At 44.9% G+C, this 18,049-nt stretch overlaps 1 protein-coding gene across 3 annotated transcripts in view; it reads right to left on the bottom strand.

Moving 5' to 3' along the window:
* The window catches only part of DIS3L2 (DIS3 like 3'-5' exoribonuclease 2), a 395,509-nt gene that overhangs the window by 197,283 nt on the left and 180,177 nt on the right, over positions 1-18,049 (bottom strand). For all 3 annotated transcript variants that reach the window (XM_062193445.1, XM_062193453.1, XM_062193448.1), the window contains one exon: positions 16,619-16,866. In XM_062193445.1, coding sequence (XP_062049429.1) covers positions 16,619-16,866 — 248 coding nt within the window. The remainder of the gene's footprint in view (positions 1-16,618; positions 16,867-18,049) is intronic.

The following is an 18,049-nucleotide window of genomic DNA, read 5'->3' as shown; positions in this document are numbered from 1 at the left end:
CCAACTCCAAGGCACTGATGCAGAACCACATCAGGAGGACCCACCAACCACCTGGAGCAGACTGCACCACTGAGCTCTTCTGCGATAGGGCAGTAATCTAATTCTGGTCGGCTTGTATAGATACCACAGCCCAAAGATTTATGAAATACCATTTAAAACATTCATGTTCTCTCACTCAACATTGTTTGGATCGAGGATTTCCCATTTTGGAAGAAGTAAAGCCCACAGAATTTACTGACTGGAATGGTTAACAGTCTACTGATTATGAAATCACAGGAACTAATTGGAAAGCAACACCTTGTGAGGGTGGAGTGCCTTCCTCCAGCATACAAAGTGGCCCAGAACTGGAGCCAGTGCCACAGTTTAAGAACCAAGGAGGCAGGAAAGGACTCGGGCCTTCTCACATCACACCTAAGACCCACACATCAAACTTTCAGTTCTGTCCTCAAAGTGCTCACTCCTGGAGTTGACCAGGTTTAATACTCCTGAGACATAAGAATGATTCCTCTGAATTAGAAATAGAATAAACAAACCATGACCAATAGAAAAAAGGTATAAAACATGCTATCTACTTCTTTCCTGAAAAAAATTATTTGTGATTCAAACCAGAGGAGAGATGACTCATAAGTGAGGATTTAAGAATGGCAAGTTGGGGGCCGGCGCTGTGGCGTAGCAGGTAAAGCCGCCACCTGCAGTGCCAACATCCCATATGGGTGCCAGTTAAGAGACCCAGCTGCTCCACTTCTGATCCAGCTCTCTGCTATGGCCTAGGAAAGCAGTAGAAGATGGCCCGACTCTTTGGGTCCCTGCACCCATGTGGGAGACCTGGAAGAGGCTCCTGGCTCCTGGCTCCGGATAAGTGCAGCCCCGGCCATTGTGGCCAACTGGGGAGTGAACCAGCAGATGGAAGACCTCTCTTTCTATCTGCCTCTCTTCTCTCTGTATAACTGACTTTCAAATAAATAAATAAATCTTTAAAAAAAGGAATGACAAGTTATAAGGAGGTTAACTGTGTACCATGTTGAGACAAAAGAGACTACCACTATTTGACCACCGTTAACCTATAAATCACAATTTCATATTAATCTTAATATTTAAAATTATATAAAAATAAACAAAATGGTAGAACTAACCATACATTAATCACAGTATCCATAGTTTCTAGAGATGTACAAACAATGAGGACTATCATGCACTGTTTATCAGAGAACACACCGACAGGAGAGGACACACATTCTATGTGGTAGGAATTTCAGCCAAAGTGTTTGTGAGGGAGACCTAGGAGACAGCAGCCATCCTGCCTTGTGAGCACACAGTGCTTATCCTGCAGGACACAACGTGGCCAAAAATGACTACCTCGTGCCTACAGTAGAGAAGGGCCTGGCATCCTGGACAGAGGGCATTTTACAACATCCAGCTTTTGAAAGCAAGGAAGAACTGATCATTTAAGATGGGGTCAGGAGGGAATCATCTAAATGTCCCATTAAAAATAAATAAATAAACAGCCAGCGCCTCGGCTCACTAGGCTAATCCTCCGCCTTGCGGCGCCGGCACACCGGGTTCTAGTCCCGGTCGGGGCACCGGATTCTAGCCCGGTTGCCCCTCTTCCAGGCCAGCTCTCTGCTGTGCCCCGGGAAGGCAGGGGAGGATGGCCCAAGTGCTTGGGTCCTGCACCCCATGGGAGACCAGGAGAAGCACCTGGCTCCTGCCTTCGGATCAGCGCGGCGCGCCGGCCGCAGCGCGCCAGCCGCGGCAGCCATTGGCGGGTGAACCAACGGCAAAAGGAAGACCTTTCTCTGTCTCTCTCTCTCACTGTCCATTTGCCTGTCCAAAAAAATAATAAATAAATAAATAAATAAACAAACAGCTCTTAAGTAACTGGACTGTTACCAACCATATGGGAGCCTCCAGCTCTTGGCTTTAGCCTACCCCACTCTGGGTCATTACAGGCGTTCAGGAAGCGAGTGAACCAAAGAATAGGATCTCTCTCTTTCTGTCTCTCTCCCCATCAGATAAATAATAAATTTTTAAAAATTTTAAGATCTTTTAAAACCCTACATATAAGAGTGAAGAAAGGAACAAGAACTGGCAGAAAGATAAAACATATGCTATATGGAAATGGCCACAGGAATGACAACCGTGACCAAAGACATTCACAAGAACTCAAACCTGATGAAAATACTGGTGCCATCAGACGAGAACTGGAAGCAAAGATGCAAGTGCAAGAGCAATAAATAAGTGACAAAAGGAAATAAAAACTAGGTTTCTGAGACTCAGGAAATCAGTAGAAAAGAACAAAAAAACCATCCTGGCAACAGAAATACACCGGAAGTAACTAACAAAGAACTGGCACTACTTAAAAACAGTAAGGATTCTAGAGAAAAATCTTAGAAAAAAGTTGAAAATGAAACCGGAAAGTATAAAGAGTTAAGAAGATTAAAGAGAAAACAGACAGAGTGAGAGGCAGATCAAGGAGATCCTCCACTGGCATAGCTGGTATTCCCAAAAGAAGGAACTAGCTGTGAGGAACAGAAACTATTTCCAAAGACATGGCTAAGACAGTTCTGAGACCTCAGAAAAACACTAATACAGAAAATGACCACTGAAACATATTCTAGTCAAACTACTGGATTTGAAAGGTAAAGATTTCAAATGCTAGAACGTGGGGCTAAAACATTTCTGAGAACCTCCGGGTAACAGGCCTTGGAGTTCGGAACAGCTATTCAGAGATGTCATGGGATGCCCGCGTCTCATGTGGAGGGCCCCAGGGACAGTGCCAGCCCTGCTTCCAATCCCAGCTTCCTACTGACAAGCCCCCTGGGGGGGCAGCAGGCGATGGCTCAGGTACGTGGGTCCCTGCCCCTCACAGGGAGATCCAGGCTGAGCTTTGGGCTCCTGGCTTCAGTCTGGGAAGTGAACCAATAGACGGAAGATCTCTCTATCTTTCAAATCAATAAAAATTAAATGAGTTAAGGAAGAAATCCAGACTAGAGGCTACATGGAGATGGAGAATTTTCCCACCAAGAAGGCAGTGCTGAGAGCTGGACGCACTTACACGCGGAGTGAAGGCTGCAGGGCAGGAGGACCAGGCCAGCACAGCAGGTGCTGACCCTCCGTTGTCAGAGCAAGTCCTGTCCGCCAGGCACCTTCACAGAAATGAAGGAGACAAACGCTTTTTTTCATCCATCATGTGGTGCTTTGTGTTCTGGCAAACTTTTTCACCAAGTTACACTCTGAACCCAAAGAACCTCAGGCTGTTCACTGACGTCAAAGCTGTGCTTCAGGTATGGCTTCCGGATGTGACCAACGGCTCCAAGCTTCAGAGGACATGTCCCCAGGGCTTTATTTAAATAAACTTATTAGAGATTTTCATTTAGAGATACATCTGATGGCACCGCAGCCTGGCCTGTTCGAAGGAGATAACATCTAACCAGTCGGCACGCTGGAAGAGCCCTGCTCACAGGGCCCCCGAGGCCCCCAGTGAGTCTGCTGCCTTTCTAAAAGCCAGAATACTGTGGGAGCTGAGCAAACGCAAACCTGCTGGGGAACTCACTCAGATGCTGTCTATCTGTCTTGCAGAAAGGGTTTGTTTTTGTCTCTTAAATTTAATTTCAGTGGAAATTTCATTTAAAACGGATCCTGAAGCAACATTCCCTTTCATGTGTATCTCTTCATATATAATCCAAATGGGACTTTGAATTGGTTTGCCTGCCTTCTATTCACTATCAGAAGCGAGGGCAACACTGCCTCCGAACAACTGCGATTCAGTGCTGCACTGAAGTGTCCGGTTGCTCATAAACAACACGGACCGGCCTGCCCTATGTTAGAAACCCTGGTTAAGTCTCCTCTGGGGACGCCCACGGCCCACGTCAGAGCCTGGGTTCGAGTCCTGCCTCTGCTTCCTGGGAGGCACCAGGGATGGCTCGGATACTTCCATCCTTGCATCCACGTGAGAGCCCCGGGCCTGGCTCCTGGCTTTGCTCTAACCAGCCCGCACCTGCTGCAGGCATCTGGGGAGTGAATGATGGAAAAAGATCTTCCTCCGTCTCTCTCTCTCTATCTCTCACCTTCCCTCCCTCTTTGTGGCTCTGCCTTTCAAATAAAAAGAAATAAACTCAATAAAAGAAAGAAATTATCTCAGCCAAGAAGAACTTGAGGAGACAAATACCATGTGGGACCCTGAAACACAAAAAGTACCTTAGTTTTCTTTTAAAAAAGTGGATAGCCATTACCAATTAATCAACATTGGTTCATTTAGCATATACGCAGAGCATACTAGTAGGCTAACAGAAGAGGAAACCAGTACTCAATCCTATCACTCTCTCAGTTATCATTCCTTTCTGGCACATGTCACCTCCTAGCTGTGTCACTGCCTCAGCCTGCTCCCTTCCTTAATCACAGAGAGGACCACCCAGCAGGAGAACAGCACTAAGAACTGTGTATCTCAGGTGCACACTACATGCTGGTGAAATGAAAATATGAAATAAGGCTTATAAAAAAGGATTAAATGAATGAATAAATTAATAGAGTTACAGAGAGAGAAAGAGAGAGAGACAGACCTCTCTGCTGATTCACTCCCCACATGGCCACAATGGCCAGGGCTAGGCCAGGCCAAAGCCAAGAGCCAGGAGCCAGGCTCTTCATCTGGGTCTCCTACATGGGTACAGAAGCCCAAGTACTTGGGCCATTTTCCCCTGCTTTTCCCAGACCATTAGGAGGGAGTCAGATCAGAAGTGGAGCAGCCAGGACAGAACCAGGGCCCGTGTGGGATGCCAGTGTGGCAGGTGGCAGATTAACTGGTGCGCCCCACTACTGGCCCCACAAATAAGACTTTGAATTTTGAAAAGAAGTATATTATTATTCTTTTTTGGGTTAAGATTTATTTATTTGAAGATTTTTTAAAAAAGATTTATTTATTTGAAAGACAGAGTTACAGAGAAAGACAGGTATCTTCTATCCACTGGTTTACTCCCCAAATGGCCACAACAGCCAGCGCTGGGCCAGGCCAAAGCCAGGAGCCAGGAGTTTCTTCCAGGTCTCCCACATGGGTAGCAGAGGCCAAGCACTTGGGTTATCTCCCACCAGTTTTCCCAGGCCTTAGCAGGGAGCTGGATTAGAAGCAGAACAGCCAGGACACAAACCAGCGCCATATGGGATGCTGACATTGCAGGCGCGGGCTTTTACCTGCTACAGTACAGTGCAGGCCCTGAAGTACATTATTCTTCCCTAAAGTTCCCAAAGAAAACTGAGATAATAAAAGTGAACAAAACCCAAAGACATGCATTTAGGTGAATTTTCAAGTGGTTTAACAATCAGCTACCATATTAGCAAAATTTACATGTCAAAATGTTAGGAACAAGAAAAAATACCTAATGCCATAGCTTTTATCCAAAGCTGAACTTATAATCAGTTATTATATAGTCAATACTTCTGCCCCAACTATGAGTTACTAGTTTAAAAAGATCAGAAAACAAAATAAAAGTTACAGGAATTAGAATGGAAGAAATAAATCTTTTATAACTTATCAATGATATGATTATCTACATAGAAAGTCCAAAAGAAAATACATCTAAAGAATTAAAATAAGGGGATTTGACAGGATGATTGGATATAGGATTAATATACAAAAATTTATTCTAATACTATATACCAGAAGAACTGAGAAAATGCAACTCAAATACCTGTTTCAGAAGATATCATTAATAAGATGAAAATACAACTCATAAACTTGAGAGAAGATACTTTGCTTATCCATGACTGTCAAAAAGATTACTTTCTAGGATATATTTTAACTCAAAAAAATTCAAAAGACAGTCCAATTAAAATGGTTCAAAGCACAAATGAATGCTAAAAGGAGAAAGTACAAGTTTAAGCATAACTACAATAATGGCACAGTCTCAAAAAAAAATCTCCCCAATTGAAACCTATGCTGTGGAATAGTAGGTTAAGCATCTGCCCATGGCACCAGCATCCCATATGCGTGCCAGTTCGAGTCCTGGCTGCTCCTCTTCCAATCCAGCTCCCTGCTGGTAGCCTGGGAAAGCAGAAGAAGATGGCCCAAGTGCTTGGGCCCCTGCACCTGTGTAGGAGACCAGGAAGAAGTTTCTGGTTCCTAGCTTCAGATCAGCTCAGCTCCAGCCTTTGCAGTCACTGGAGAGTGGACCAGTGGATAGAAGACCTCTCTCTCTCTTTCTGTCTGTAACTCTGCCACTCAAGTAAATAAATTTTCCCCCAAAGAACTTTTTATTTAAGTATTACAACCTTCATGCATTTCATAAGTACAACTTTAGGAATACAGTGATTCTTCCCACCATACCCACCCTCCCCCACCCTCCCCCACCCTCCCCCACCCTCCCCCACCCTCCTCTTCCCCTTCCCATTCCCAGTCCCATTCTCCATGAAGATTCATTTTCAATTACTTTATACACAGAAGTTTTACTCTCATAATACAACCCACTGAGGACAGAGGTCCTGCATTGAGAGTTAGTGCACAGTGACTCCTGTTGTTAATTTAACAATTAACACTCTTATGTATGATGTCAGTGATCACCCGAGGCTCTTGACATGAGCTGCCTAGGCTCTGGAAGCTTAATGAATAAACAAACTGTCAGTATTTAGACAGGCCATAAGCAAAGTGGAAGTTCTGTCCTCCCTTCAGAGAAAAGTACACCCTTCTTTGATGACCACTTCTTTCCACTGGGGTCTCACCCAGAGAAATCCTCATGTAGGACAATAAACAAATATTTAAAAAAAAAAAAAAACCCTCCCCCAAAATACACTATCATAATTACAGGATAAAAACAGTAAACTGAGGATACTAACAAATACACTTTTAGCCAGATGGCCACAGTTTTGACATCACTGGTAGTACACAATGCCCCTGACATGGCCGACATCTTCTGTGTGCTCTTCTCCAGTGACACCTAATGTCAATCTGAACATGAGAAAACATCAGACAAATCTAGATTGAATAAATAAAGCCAAATAGATAAATCCAAAAATCATGGACCAGTTCTTTTCAAAAGTGTCAAAGTATAAAACACAAGTAAAGACTGGCACTGTCACAAATCAGAGAGGCTACAGTGACATAAGAAACAACTGTAATATCAGAGCCTAGAACATATTCTGGAACAAAAAAAGGATGCTAGTGGAAAAATTAATGAGATCTGCATAAGTCCTACACTTTATTTAATAATATTCCAAGGTTAATTTCTTAGTTTTGATAAATACTCTATGATGGTCATGTACTATGGGAACTCTGCACTATTTCTGCAACTTCTGTACATCAAAATTATGTATGGCTGGTGTTGTGGCACAGCAGGTGAAGCTGCTGCCTGTGATACTGTCATCTCATAGGAACGCCGCTTCGAGTCCTAGCTACTCCATTTCCGATCCAGCTCCCTGCTAACATGCCTAATAACATGCCTGGGAAGGCAGCAGAAGATGGCCCAAGTGCTTGGGCCCTGCACCTGCATGGGAGATCTGGATGGAGTTCTAGGCTCCTGAATGGAGTTTCACTGTGGCCATTTGGGGGGTGAAGCAACAGACAGATGAGCTCTCTCGCTCTCTTTCTCTCCCTTTCTCTAACTCTGCCTTTCAAATAAATAAATAAATCTTTTTAAAAAATTACTGAAACAAAAAATTAGCTGCTAGGTTTTTTTCAAGAGAGGAAACTTATGACCATAAACATAAGAAAAGACGATCCATCTTATTATTAATTAGGAAAAAAGAAAATCACAACAATATACCACCTGACTGGCAGAAATTGAAGAGTTTTTAACATCGAGGACCGTAAGAATGTGAAGCAACAGAAACTCCTTACACTGCTACTAGGACTAAAAGTGGTACAATCACTGAAAAATGGTTTGGCTGTAAAGACAAATAAGCATGAGTGGGGGCCCAATAATTCCCTCTCAAGTAGAGTATAAGAGACTTCAGTTATTGCGCACTGGGATGGTTACAGGAACAGTACAGAATAGGAAAAACCTCAGTTCAACCCAAATGCCTACTGCTAGACAGACGATGGTATAGTTCAGGAAGCAGAACTACTACGCACTAAGATGAATGAAATACATTAACACACGAGGGAACTTCCCAGAGTTTGTGGAGAAACAGGACTAACAGGTAATGTGCATTTTCTACAGTCTTCTTAAAGTTCCCTTCTATATTAGAAATATATTATTAAGTGAAAAAATGCAGAAAGTCTTAGAAGAATATATGTAACATTTTTATAAGGTTCAAAAACAAGCACTAAATAACATGATTTAGATACAAATATTGACACATTACTTTTACAAAGTGTACTTCAGTTAGTGTATCTGAGTTATCTCCAGGGCAAACACCAGGGGTCAGGACAGAGAAAAACACAAACGGAACTTCGAAAGCACTGATGTTGATGTAGTTTTTACCTGGGATGATGATTTCATGGATTGGCTTTAATATCAAGTTTCAAAAATTATATGTTATACATATTCTTTTGTCTGTGAAACATACTTTGAAACTAAAGATAATAAATATTTTTTTATAATTTTTATAGATTTATTTACTTATTTGAAAGGCAGAGTTACAGAGAGGCAGAGGTTGAGAGAGAGAGAGAGATCTTCCATCTTCTGGTTCACTCCCCAAATGTCTGCAACAGTCAGGGCTGGGCAGGTCAAAGCCAGGTGCCAGGAGCTCCATCTGGGTCTCCTATGCAGGTGGAAGGACTCAGCAGTTGAGCCATCATGGGCTGCTGCCCAGGCAGAGTAGCAGGAAGATGGATGAGAAGCAGGGTAGCTATGCATCAAACCAGACACTGATGTGGGATTCTGATATACCAAACAGTGGCTGAACCCACTGTGCCACAATGCCTGCCCCAATAAATATATTTTTTTAATTAAAAAAATTTCTTTGCTAATGAGTATACATGAAAATGAAACTACACAATCACTCAGAGTCCTTCACACCTTCATGTACTCATAAAATTAATTTATCTTTACAACCACCAGTGAACATCATTGGCTTGGGAACTTCTTGAAAATGTACAAAATGTCTTGAGTTTAAATATACAATCTTAATTATATCAATGTCCTCATGTCCCAAGACAAACTGTAGGTGATGGGATCTCAACCATGTTTCAAAGGATCAAAAACAAAATTCAATATGATTTCTAAGATTGATATACTTACAAAAAACACATACTAATTAAATTCCTTTCCTTCCTCCCTTCTTACCTGTTGCCCCTCTCAGATACTGATAATTTGTCTCTGCAGAATAAGCTGACAGCCAGATTACCCAACATCAAACTTTTTAAAAAAGAAATTATTTTTTAAAAAAGATTTCATACAGCAAAAGAGTGATTAATGGAAGCCCACTGAAATTGATAAATATCTTTTTTGTTTTTTTAAGAATTACCTGAAAGGCAGAGTGACAAAGAGAGGAGAGCGGGACAAAGTGGTCTGTCATCTGCTAGTTCACTCCTTAAACGCTTGCAACATCTGGGGCTGGACCAGGCCAAAGCCAGGAACCAGGAACGCCATTCAGGCCTCCCATGTGGGTGTCAGGAACCCAAGCACTCAGGCTATTATTCTCTGCTTTCTCACGCGCGTTATCAAGGAGCTGTATTGGAAGCGGAACAGCTGGGACTCAAACCAGCACACTCGAGTGGATGCCAGCAGTGCAAGCAGGGGCTTAACACATGGTGCCACAATGCCAGCCCCATTAGAGAAATTTAAAATAACTACCACCTCAAACTCTTCTCACTCACCAGAGTGGCTCCATGAACACTATAACCATTCACAGTAAATGACATTACAACTGGGTCTTACTGTAAAATTAATCCTGATGGTGCTAAGACAACATTCTCAGCTTCCTACAGCTAGGCATCTACATAAACATTCTATGGACATAAGCATCAGATCCACCTTCCTGGATGATATACAGGTAAAACGTTTAATGAGAGAATGGCCCAGCTATAGGAAGAAGAAATTTTCACAACAAAGTCCTTCAAATTGTCCTGGTCACCTTTAAAGAAAATTAGTATTAGCGTTCTCAGCCACCCATCTTCTTTTCTCTACTATAATTCCTATAAAGTGTGGCCCTTAAAGGAGGCTGAATGCAGGTAAACAAAGCGATTGTCATTGCCATTGCCACCTTAAATAAATGCTCGCATGCAGGCTGGCTCAGATGTTGGAACCTCCACGCACACAGAATCAATGGTATCATATCCCCGAGATCTACAGGTGGGCAACAATCAAACATCAGTTACACCTAGAACAATATACAATGTCTTTGGCTATATATTTTATATATCAGTTTCCACAATCAAGAGAACAAGTTTTTTTCCTTCTTCTGCATCAGTATTATGACACAGCAAAGAAGGAAGGAGGACTGCAGGTCAAAGAGCAGGAAAAAGAAGGAAGGCTCAACAACACTGCGACGGGCAAAGGCCTTGAAGCTTGAGAACAAATTAATGCAGACACGCAGGGAGGAAAGAAGAGTGTCTAACTGGTGCAGGAGAAGGCTGACGGTCTCTAAGGCTCTCTTACTCTTTAGTAATATTTCCAAGGAGGCGCCCTAGAAATCACAGATGAAGATGATGACTTTGGCAGTGCGCTGTGCGGGAAGAATGACGTAGGACTGAGAGCCTGCACTAGGGCTGTCCCCCTCCACTGCCTTGCTCTGCTGTCCCTGCGGAAGAGGGAACTGCTTCCAAAGCTGAGCCCCGAGGCCAGCAGGTGGAGCCCAACAGTCACACACAGAAAGAGCCCCCTCCTCAGCCTGACCTCTGAGCATAGCCCCTGAAAGGACGCACAGACGCTGAGCGAGGTACTGCAGGTCTAGCACTGCACAGCCCAGCATCCTGCAGAGAGCGGGGACGGACAGGCTCCAGAAAGGTGCCATGCGGAAGACGGCAGAGCTCATTTTCAGTCTGCCATCCTGGAGGGAATGCTCCAGTGACACAAATTCTCGTTTATCTGCCAGTGTACTCACCATTTCATTTTCCTACTAAATACAACTTATGTATGTAATGTAACTTATGACCCCAACCTTAAATCATTTGTATCCCATAAATTAGTCAGTATCTGACAAAACTGAATAGTGAAAGTAATTGCATCCAGCAGCAACAAATACTTGACAACTGACCCTTATGGTGCAACGCTAGGAGATGGAGATACCAAGAAGGGTCCCCACCAGCCATCTCCTTCACTGTCGCTCACCCCAGCAATCAGAACCCCCTTCCCCTGCTTCTACCTTGCCCATCCATGGGCTCAATAGACGTGCTGTCCTTCTCCCTCATTTAAACTGGCGGTATTGCAATCCACCCTCTTGTCTCATTTTAACAGCCTCCCATTCAGAAGGCAACCTCATTTCAACCTCAGATTTCTCAGCCTTGGTGTACCTGCACTGTCCTGTTCATTTTCTCTCCTCTCTCACCCCGTAAAGCAACTGGAGTTTGCTAGATAAAATAATTATGTCGATTTGCTCTAGGTCAATTCATGTTACATATCTTCAGCGAGCCTTCAGAGTTGCGAAAAAACACTATTATGTTCCTAACAGTAGCTGCTATAAAACTTTTATTTTCTTCAAGATTTATACTTACAGATCTGAAAGGAAGAAATCATGACAAATTCTGGAGACAATGAGCATGGTAGCTGCACGCTCATGACATCTTGGAAAGCTGCAGCTGAAGCTGGGCTTTAGGACAGCAGATTTCACAAAGATCTGAGAAAATACAGGCGCCAATCCTCCTGCGACAGTTTCTGAAGGGAAAGGTGACTGAAGAGGGTTGGGAAGTTCGTAAAACTGTAAATCTGATTGCATAACTGCAAATCATTCCAGTGCGGAAGCCAATGTGGCTGTTAATTGCCTGGACGAGAGTGCAGGACTCAGTGTTAAAGTGCTCAATACGCTGTAGTGCATTACGAAAAGCAGTGACCCCTGAAAGACAGCAAGGGCTCTCCAAGCAAAGACTGCTCATGGGGTTTTGATAATACTGCAGGACTAAGAGTCACGAAGATGTGCTGATGTGATGTCCAGAGCCGTGAACAAGGTATAACTGAGATCTGTCGGGAAAATTCTCAGAACAAAAAGGAAAATAACTTTCTACTAACTAGAGGTCTCCCACACTGTACTACCCTTTGAGCGTCCCAGGAACGGAGGCATCACAGGGTGCCAGAGAAGCAATGCTCACAGCAAAGGGGAGGCCAAGAGCCATGGCCTCCTTACAAACATCTCCAAGGCTGCTGACATGTATTTTATTAAGTGTCCATTCTAGTCATTCTTTTAGTTAAATATCTACACCCACTAAGCTTGACATTATTGGGAGTGGGCATTTAGCCTAGTGGGTACAATGCCAGTTAAGATACCTGTGTCCCACATGGGAACTGCTGGGTTTGACACCTGGTTCTGGCTCCTGACTCCAACTTCCTGCCAGTGTGGACACTCAGAGGCAGCAGGGATGGCTCAAGTAGTTGACCTGCGACCTCAGCTGACTAGCCACCACACTTGCACTAGTATCCTTGTCCAAAAGGAGCTCATGGCCCCAGCAAACACTTAAATAAGCAAATGCAATCCAAACAGATGAGAGCTACGATAATGTATTGTAGAAGTTATAGGAACACCCAGAAGAAAGGCCCACAAGTCAGAGAGCATACTCTGAGTGGACAACCACATTGAGTTAGAAGTTGGGTAGTTTACCAAGCCACTGCTGTGAAAAAGTGTGGTGGGCAGAAGTTTGAAGCTCTTAACAAACACAGCTTAGGAAGAGGTACCCGTGAAGAACTCGGTGGGAGCTGAAGCTGTTCTCGGCGAATCGTGGTGAAATGCCGGCAGCATCTGGCCATTCACGCCCGTTTCTAATCAGGCATCACATGCAGGGGAACGTGCCCTCTTCGTCTCCCCTGGATATTCACACTCCTTCCGTTTTCTCCATTGCAGCCCCTTTATTTCCAGCCCTCCCATCGCACATCTGCTACAACAGCCTGTTACGGCGCTTTGCTGCCTGTCATGTCTCTTCCCACCCACTCCACACTCCCATCAGTGATCTTTAGCTGAGAGGCCTCTGGTTCTCTAGGAAACGATCCTGAAATTCCTCCCTCACCCACCTCTAAACTCCCAAAAATTTATTTTATGCCTCTGGAGGCACTTACAATACTCTACTTTGTGCTACTGTGAGAGCTCAAAGAGATAGGTCATTTGATTCATTCTTACTGCAGAGCCAAGTCCCACGGTCCTGCTAACTGGGAGATGGGCATGGAAGTCTGGATCCCTAACTCTGGTTAAAACCACTGACCAGGGAAAATACCTCTTAAGCTAGACCAATAAGATCTCTACCCTGGAAGTTCTGTGTTACGACCTGGACTTCAGCATGTGACCCGTGGAGGACTCGCTGTGAGCAGGTACATGGCTGCTGTGCAGAGAGAAGCAGAGAAACACAGCTCATGCGCAGCAAGAGGTGGCGAGATGATACCGTGCGGTGGACGAGCTGGTCAGGGTGAGAAGTGCGGTTCTTTGCTGCCGCGTCCTGTGTTTCTCGAGAGACCTCCTCCTGTTCCTGTTCTAGGGGGACCAGGAGTTTCTCGTGTTAATCCCCACTTTTATTTAAATTATTTCAAGTGGGCCTCCACTTCTTGAAATCAAATTTTCCCTACAACATTTATTTTCAAGTCTTCTGCATTAGATTATAGCTTCCTTGAGTAAAGGAATCATAGCTTGTTTTTTACCTTTGTATTTCTCAGATAGTACATGAGGCACAGTTGAACAAAACCTGTCTGATGAACTGAATCTAATACAGAAGAGGTAAGTAACTTTGGACTTGAAAAATTAGTAGCAATTCCACAGGCAGAAGAATTGCACTATTTTTAAGGGCAGAGCTTTAGGAAGAAGGAAGAAATTTCAGAAGGAAGCCATCATAGCTAACCTCAGGCCTCACGTACAGTGTATGTGGAAGCTGACTACACATATTTGCTCCTGGTCAAAGTCTGAAAAAAGCCAAGGGAGAAAACCTGGGCGGACAGGGAACAGCATACAACATGCTCTGATTGGGAAGCAGTGACCACGGTTTCTAAAGATCAGCAACTGCCAGCCAGAACACCACAGCAAGGCAACCCCAACCACACGACAGCTGCAGCCCTCCCATTCTTCACGTGACATGTGTCGTGTGGGACCCCAAAATGAAAACCTGCACACATATTCTTAAATTTGCTTTTTTCACAAGGATTTTAGAAAGCATATTTATTTATTTATTTATTTATTTTTATTTTAAAGTCAGAGTTACAGAGAGAAACAGAGACAGAGAGAATTCTTCCATCTGCTGGTCCACTCTTTAAACGGCCACAATGGCCAGGCCTGGGACAGGCATTAGCCAGGAGCCAGGAGCTTCATCCATGTCTCCCATGTGGGCGGCAGGAGCCAAGCACTCGGGCCATCTTCTGCTGCCTTTTCCAGGCACATAACAGGGAGTTGGATTGGAAGTGGAGCAGCCAGGACTGAAACCAGCACCCATATGGGATGCTGGCATCACAGGCAGCTGCTTATGCCAGCCCCAGCATGTTTCCTTACAGATCTCTTTTCAAGTCTTTATATTAAGACAATAGAAAAAACATAATCAATTTCCATCTATACATGATTATCTTCAAATGTTTTTATTTTGAAAACTATACGATTATCATTTTAAAGTATTCCTTCTTTCAATCTAGTGAATGTGTTTGCTGCTTTCCAAGGCCTGACTCCCTTTTTAGTGGCTGTTGTACTTATCCACAAGAAAAGGGTGCTCTGGTGAAGTCACAGCTCAGCTGTAGAAAGGGAACCTCTCAGGCCATTCAAGTAATAAGAGAAACTCACCCCACAGAGATTTCCTGACTCCACCCTTACAGCTTGAAAGCCAAGGAAGTAGTCCAATCAAGTGTGACAATGGCGCAGGACAGAGGGCAGATAAAGGACAAGGCTGGATTTCCTGGTTGGATGTGAAAGCCTTCCCTTCTCACCGCCAAACAGAACGCAGCAGCACAATCAAGAGGGGCCAGGCAGGGAAGCCATTATCAGGCCTTGCGATTTGATGGTGAGAAACTGGCAGGCCTGTGAGAAATATGTAGGCTCAAGGCTATGACGTCACTTTTGGATGAGATAGGCTTCAAGACGATGACCCTGCAGTCACACCACTGGAGAGCAACAAAGGAAGTGCAAGTGCTCCTGGGTGGCCCTGAGACCCTGTAACTCAACAATGCTCTTCATACAACTGGAAAAGCGGCATGGGCGGTGGTTCTTAAATGACGACGTGACTCACAGATTGGTCTTACAGTGTCAGGCATCAGAAGAGAAGCATAGAACAGGCCTGATAAAAGCAGCACACGGCGGCCATCATTTCAGTGTTCATTTCCTAACCTCAGGACCATCCCAGGAGGGTCCCAGTTAAATGACCAACAAATTAATCAATAAGAAAGTCACTATACTTGACTCAAAGCCAATCAAGATGACTGTTCTGGACTGTACAGCCTTATTTTCATTCCTGTGAAGCACAGACCAGACACTGCCCTTAATGAAAGCATCAAAATTGAGCTAAAATTTAATACTGCTCTTCTTTCAAAACAAATACCACGTGTAAGAAAAAACACAGGTGTAGCAATTGATCAGTTTCTTCAAATCAAAAAGCAATGGCCGGGGGCCGGCACTGTGGCATAGCGGTAAAGCCACTGCCTACAGTGCCAGCATCCTATATGGGCGCTGGTTCTAGTCCCAGCTGCTCCACTTCCGATCCAGCTCTCTGCAATGGCCTGGGAAAGCAGCAGAAGATGGCCCAAGTTCTTGGGCCCCTGCACTTACGTGGGAGACCTAGAAAAAGCTCTGGGCTGCTGGCTTCGGATCAGTGCAGCTCTGGCCATTGTCATCTGGGGAGTGAACCAGCAGATGGAAAACCTCTCTTTTTTCTCTTTCTCTTTCCCTCTCTTTCCCTCTCTCTCTCTCCCTCTCTCTCCCCCTCTCTCCTTCTCTCCCCCCCTTTCTCCCCCCTCTCCCCCTCTCTGCCTCTGCCTCTTTGTAACTCTGCCTTTCAAATAAAGAAATAAATCTTTAAACAAAAATGCAATGGCCACCCATTATGCACTGTATTGTATTTAGTGATTTCAGACAGCTTCCAGGAAAACATGCCAGCCTTCTGCTGCTAACTAGGTGATTCAGCTTTTAATGCCATAGGTAAAACCTCTGGTGTTAATCAAATACAGTAGATCAACACCAAAAGCACAACAATCAAACATAGCTTCAAATTCATATTTTAAGGCAAAGGAGCCTAGCATCCCTTAACCATGCCTGGACTTTTTATTACAGCACTGGCACCTGAAAACAGAGCACGAGCTATTTGATGCAACTCAAGTGTGGGGGTCATCCAGGACACCCCGGGAAATGAGAGGCTCAGAGCATACTTAGATTCACACCAAAAATGACTGCCTGGTAGTTCAAGAAACCTTTAGGTGACCAGTGGAGGTAGCAGCTGAGGGTAATTTCAAAAGAAAGAGGGCCAAAGTACACCAAGCACCGTGCTCTAATAGAGAACTAGCAACTGAAACACATACAACATTTTCCTACAGGCCACGGAAACTGAGCCCTGTCCACAGCCTGTGGTTGCTCACCAGGGGTCACCTACCCCAGGGCAAAGTTGCTGTCCTCCTTCCAGTCCACGATGCGGCAGATGAACAGCGTGTTGGCGTAATCCTTAGGCCGGCTCACAAAGTCCTGCGGACAGTCCTTGAGAGGCACGTAAACCCTAGGCACTCGGTGGTCTGCGGGAGAAAACAGGGCATACTTCCTGAACAGTTCACTGCTCTTATCAGCCAAGAGTCTGAGGACGCCGGTTGCAGCTCGGGAATGCTTTTTCTCCAAGATGTACACCACCTGAAAACACCAAAGACGGAATCAACATTGCTCACCGATGGAGCTGGGGGACACCTGGAAAAGTCAGCAGGATGGGCTCTGAGCAACCAGCTGGGTGCAGTAACTTTTGTGGGTCAAAATCCAGAGCCTCTACTTATCATGCGTCAACTTAAGCATCCTGTAAGCACACGCATGCAAGAAAACGCTCTGTAGCACGTGGATCAGTGAGACGAAAGTGCTTTGATAACCATGACCGAGGCTTACGAGGGTGCTGGGGATACCAGCGCGGAAGTACAGCTCCAGGGATTTGTTGCGCATCACATTTTTTCACTGGAATAATACCACCATCTTACATGAACCACACAGTGGTTGCTTTTTTTTGTTTTGTTTTTTTCCATTTAGTATTACTAGATGGATATAAATTGCTGTTCTTAATTATGCTTCCAACAAATGTAAAGGGAAATACTTAATCCTCCTTTTCTTTCCAAGATTAAACTCAGTCTCTCATTTTACCAGGTAAGACTCGGGCCACCACAGCACCGTGCACATTTCTACTTCTACCAAGAGAGAAGCATTCTAAAGAAAGTGAATCCTCTCCCTCGCCCTCTGGGCAAAGGCATTCTTCCCGCCTCTCTCCTCCCACACGGCAGATGCCTAGATGTGTGTGGTTTCGGTGCTTTGCTGGAATTACTTGCAATTCCAGACCCCGGAGCTAAGATTCAAGCTGCGCTGAGCCAGCCGCCCCTGTTGCTCGTGAATCCGTGTCCACATGGGCTGCGGCCTGTCTAGGAGCACCTTCAGCCCACTGAGTGTGCAACAGCTGCCTCCCAGTCATGTCTGCTACGGCCTCAGCACACCTGGCCTCTCACTCAATCAGTCCTACTGTACCTCTACTCTCTCCCTCCCAACTCCCCACCCTTCCTGGAAAACACCTTCCCATCTGGAAAAACTGCGGAAAACCTCGCTCAAGAACATACTGGGCTCGCCTCGCACGGGCTCGTCTGCTGTGAGAACCGAGCGCTCCAGCGCCTTGCTCTGCCTCCCACACACAGCCCTTAGGGAGCACCCAGGCTTTCCCGGGCTGCACTGCCACATCCAGCCATGCCGTCTTCTGGCTTCGTGCGTGTTTCTGTACTCATCTCATGCAGCCTGCCCCCTTCTTGGTCGTGTCCCCCACTGACCAGCCTCCTGGCTACTCTGTGAT

Source organism: Lepus europaeus, chromosome 1 (assembly GCF_033115175.1).
Source record: "Lepus europaeus isolate LE1 chromosome 1, mLepTim1.pri, whole genome shotgun sequence".
NCBI lineage: Eukaryota > Metazoa > Chordata > Mammalia > Lagomorpha > Leporidae > Lepus > Lepus europaeus.
Note: the sequence above shows the minus strand (reverse complement) of the source record. Positions and strands in the feature narration are given on the sequence as shown.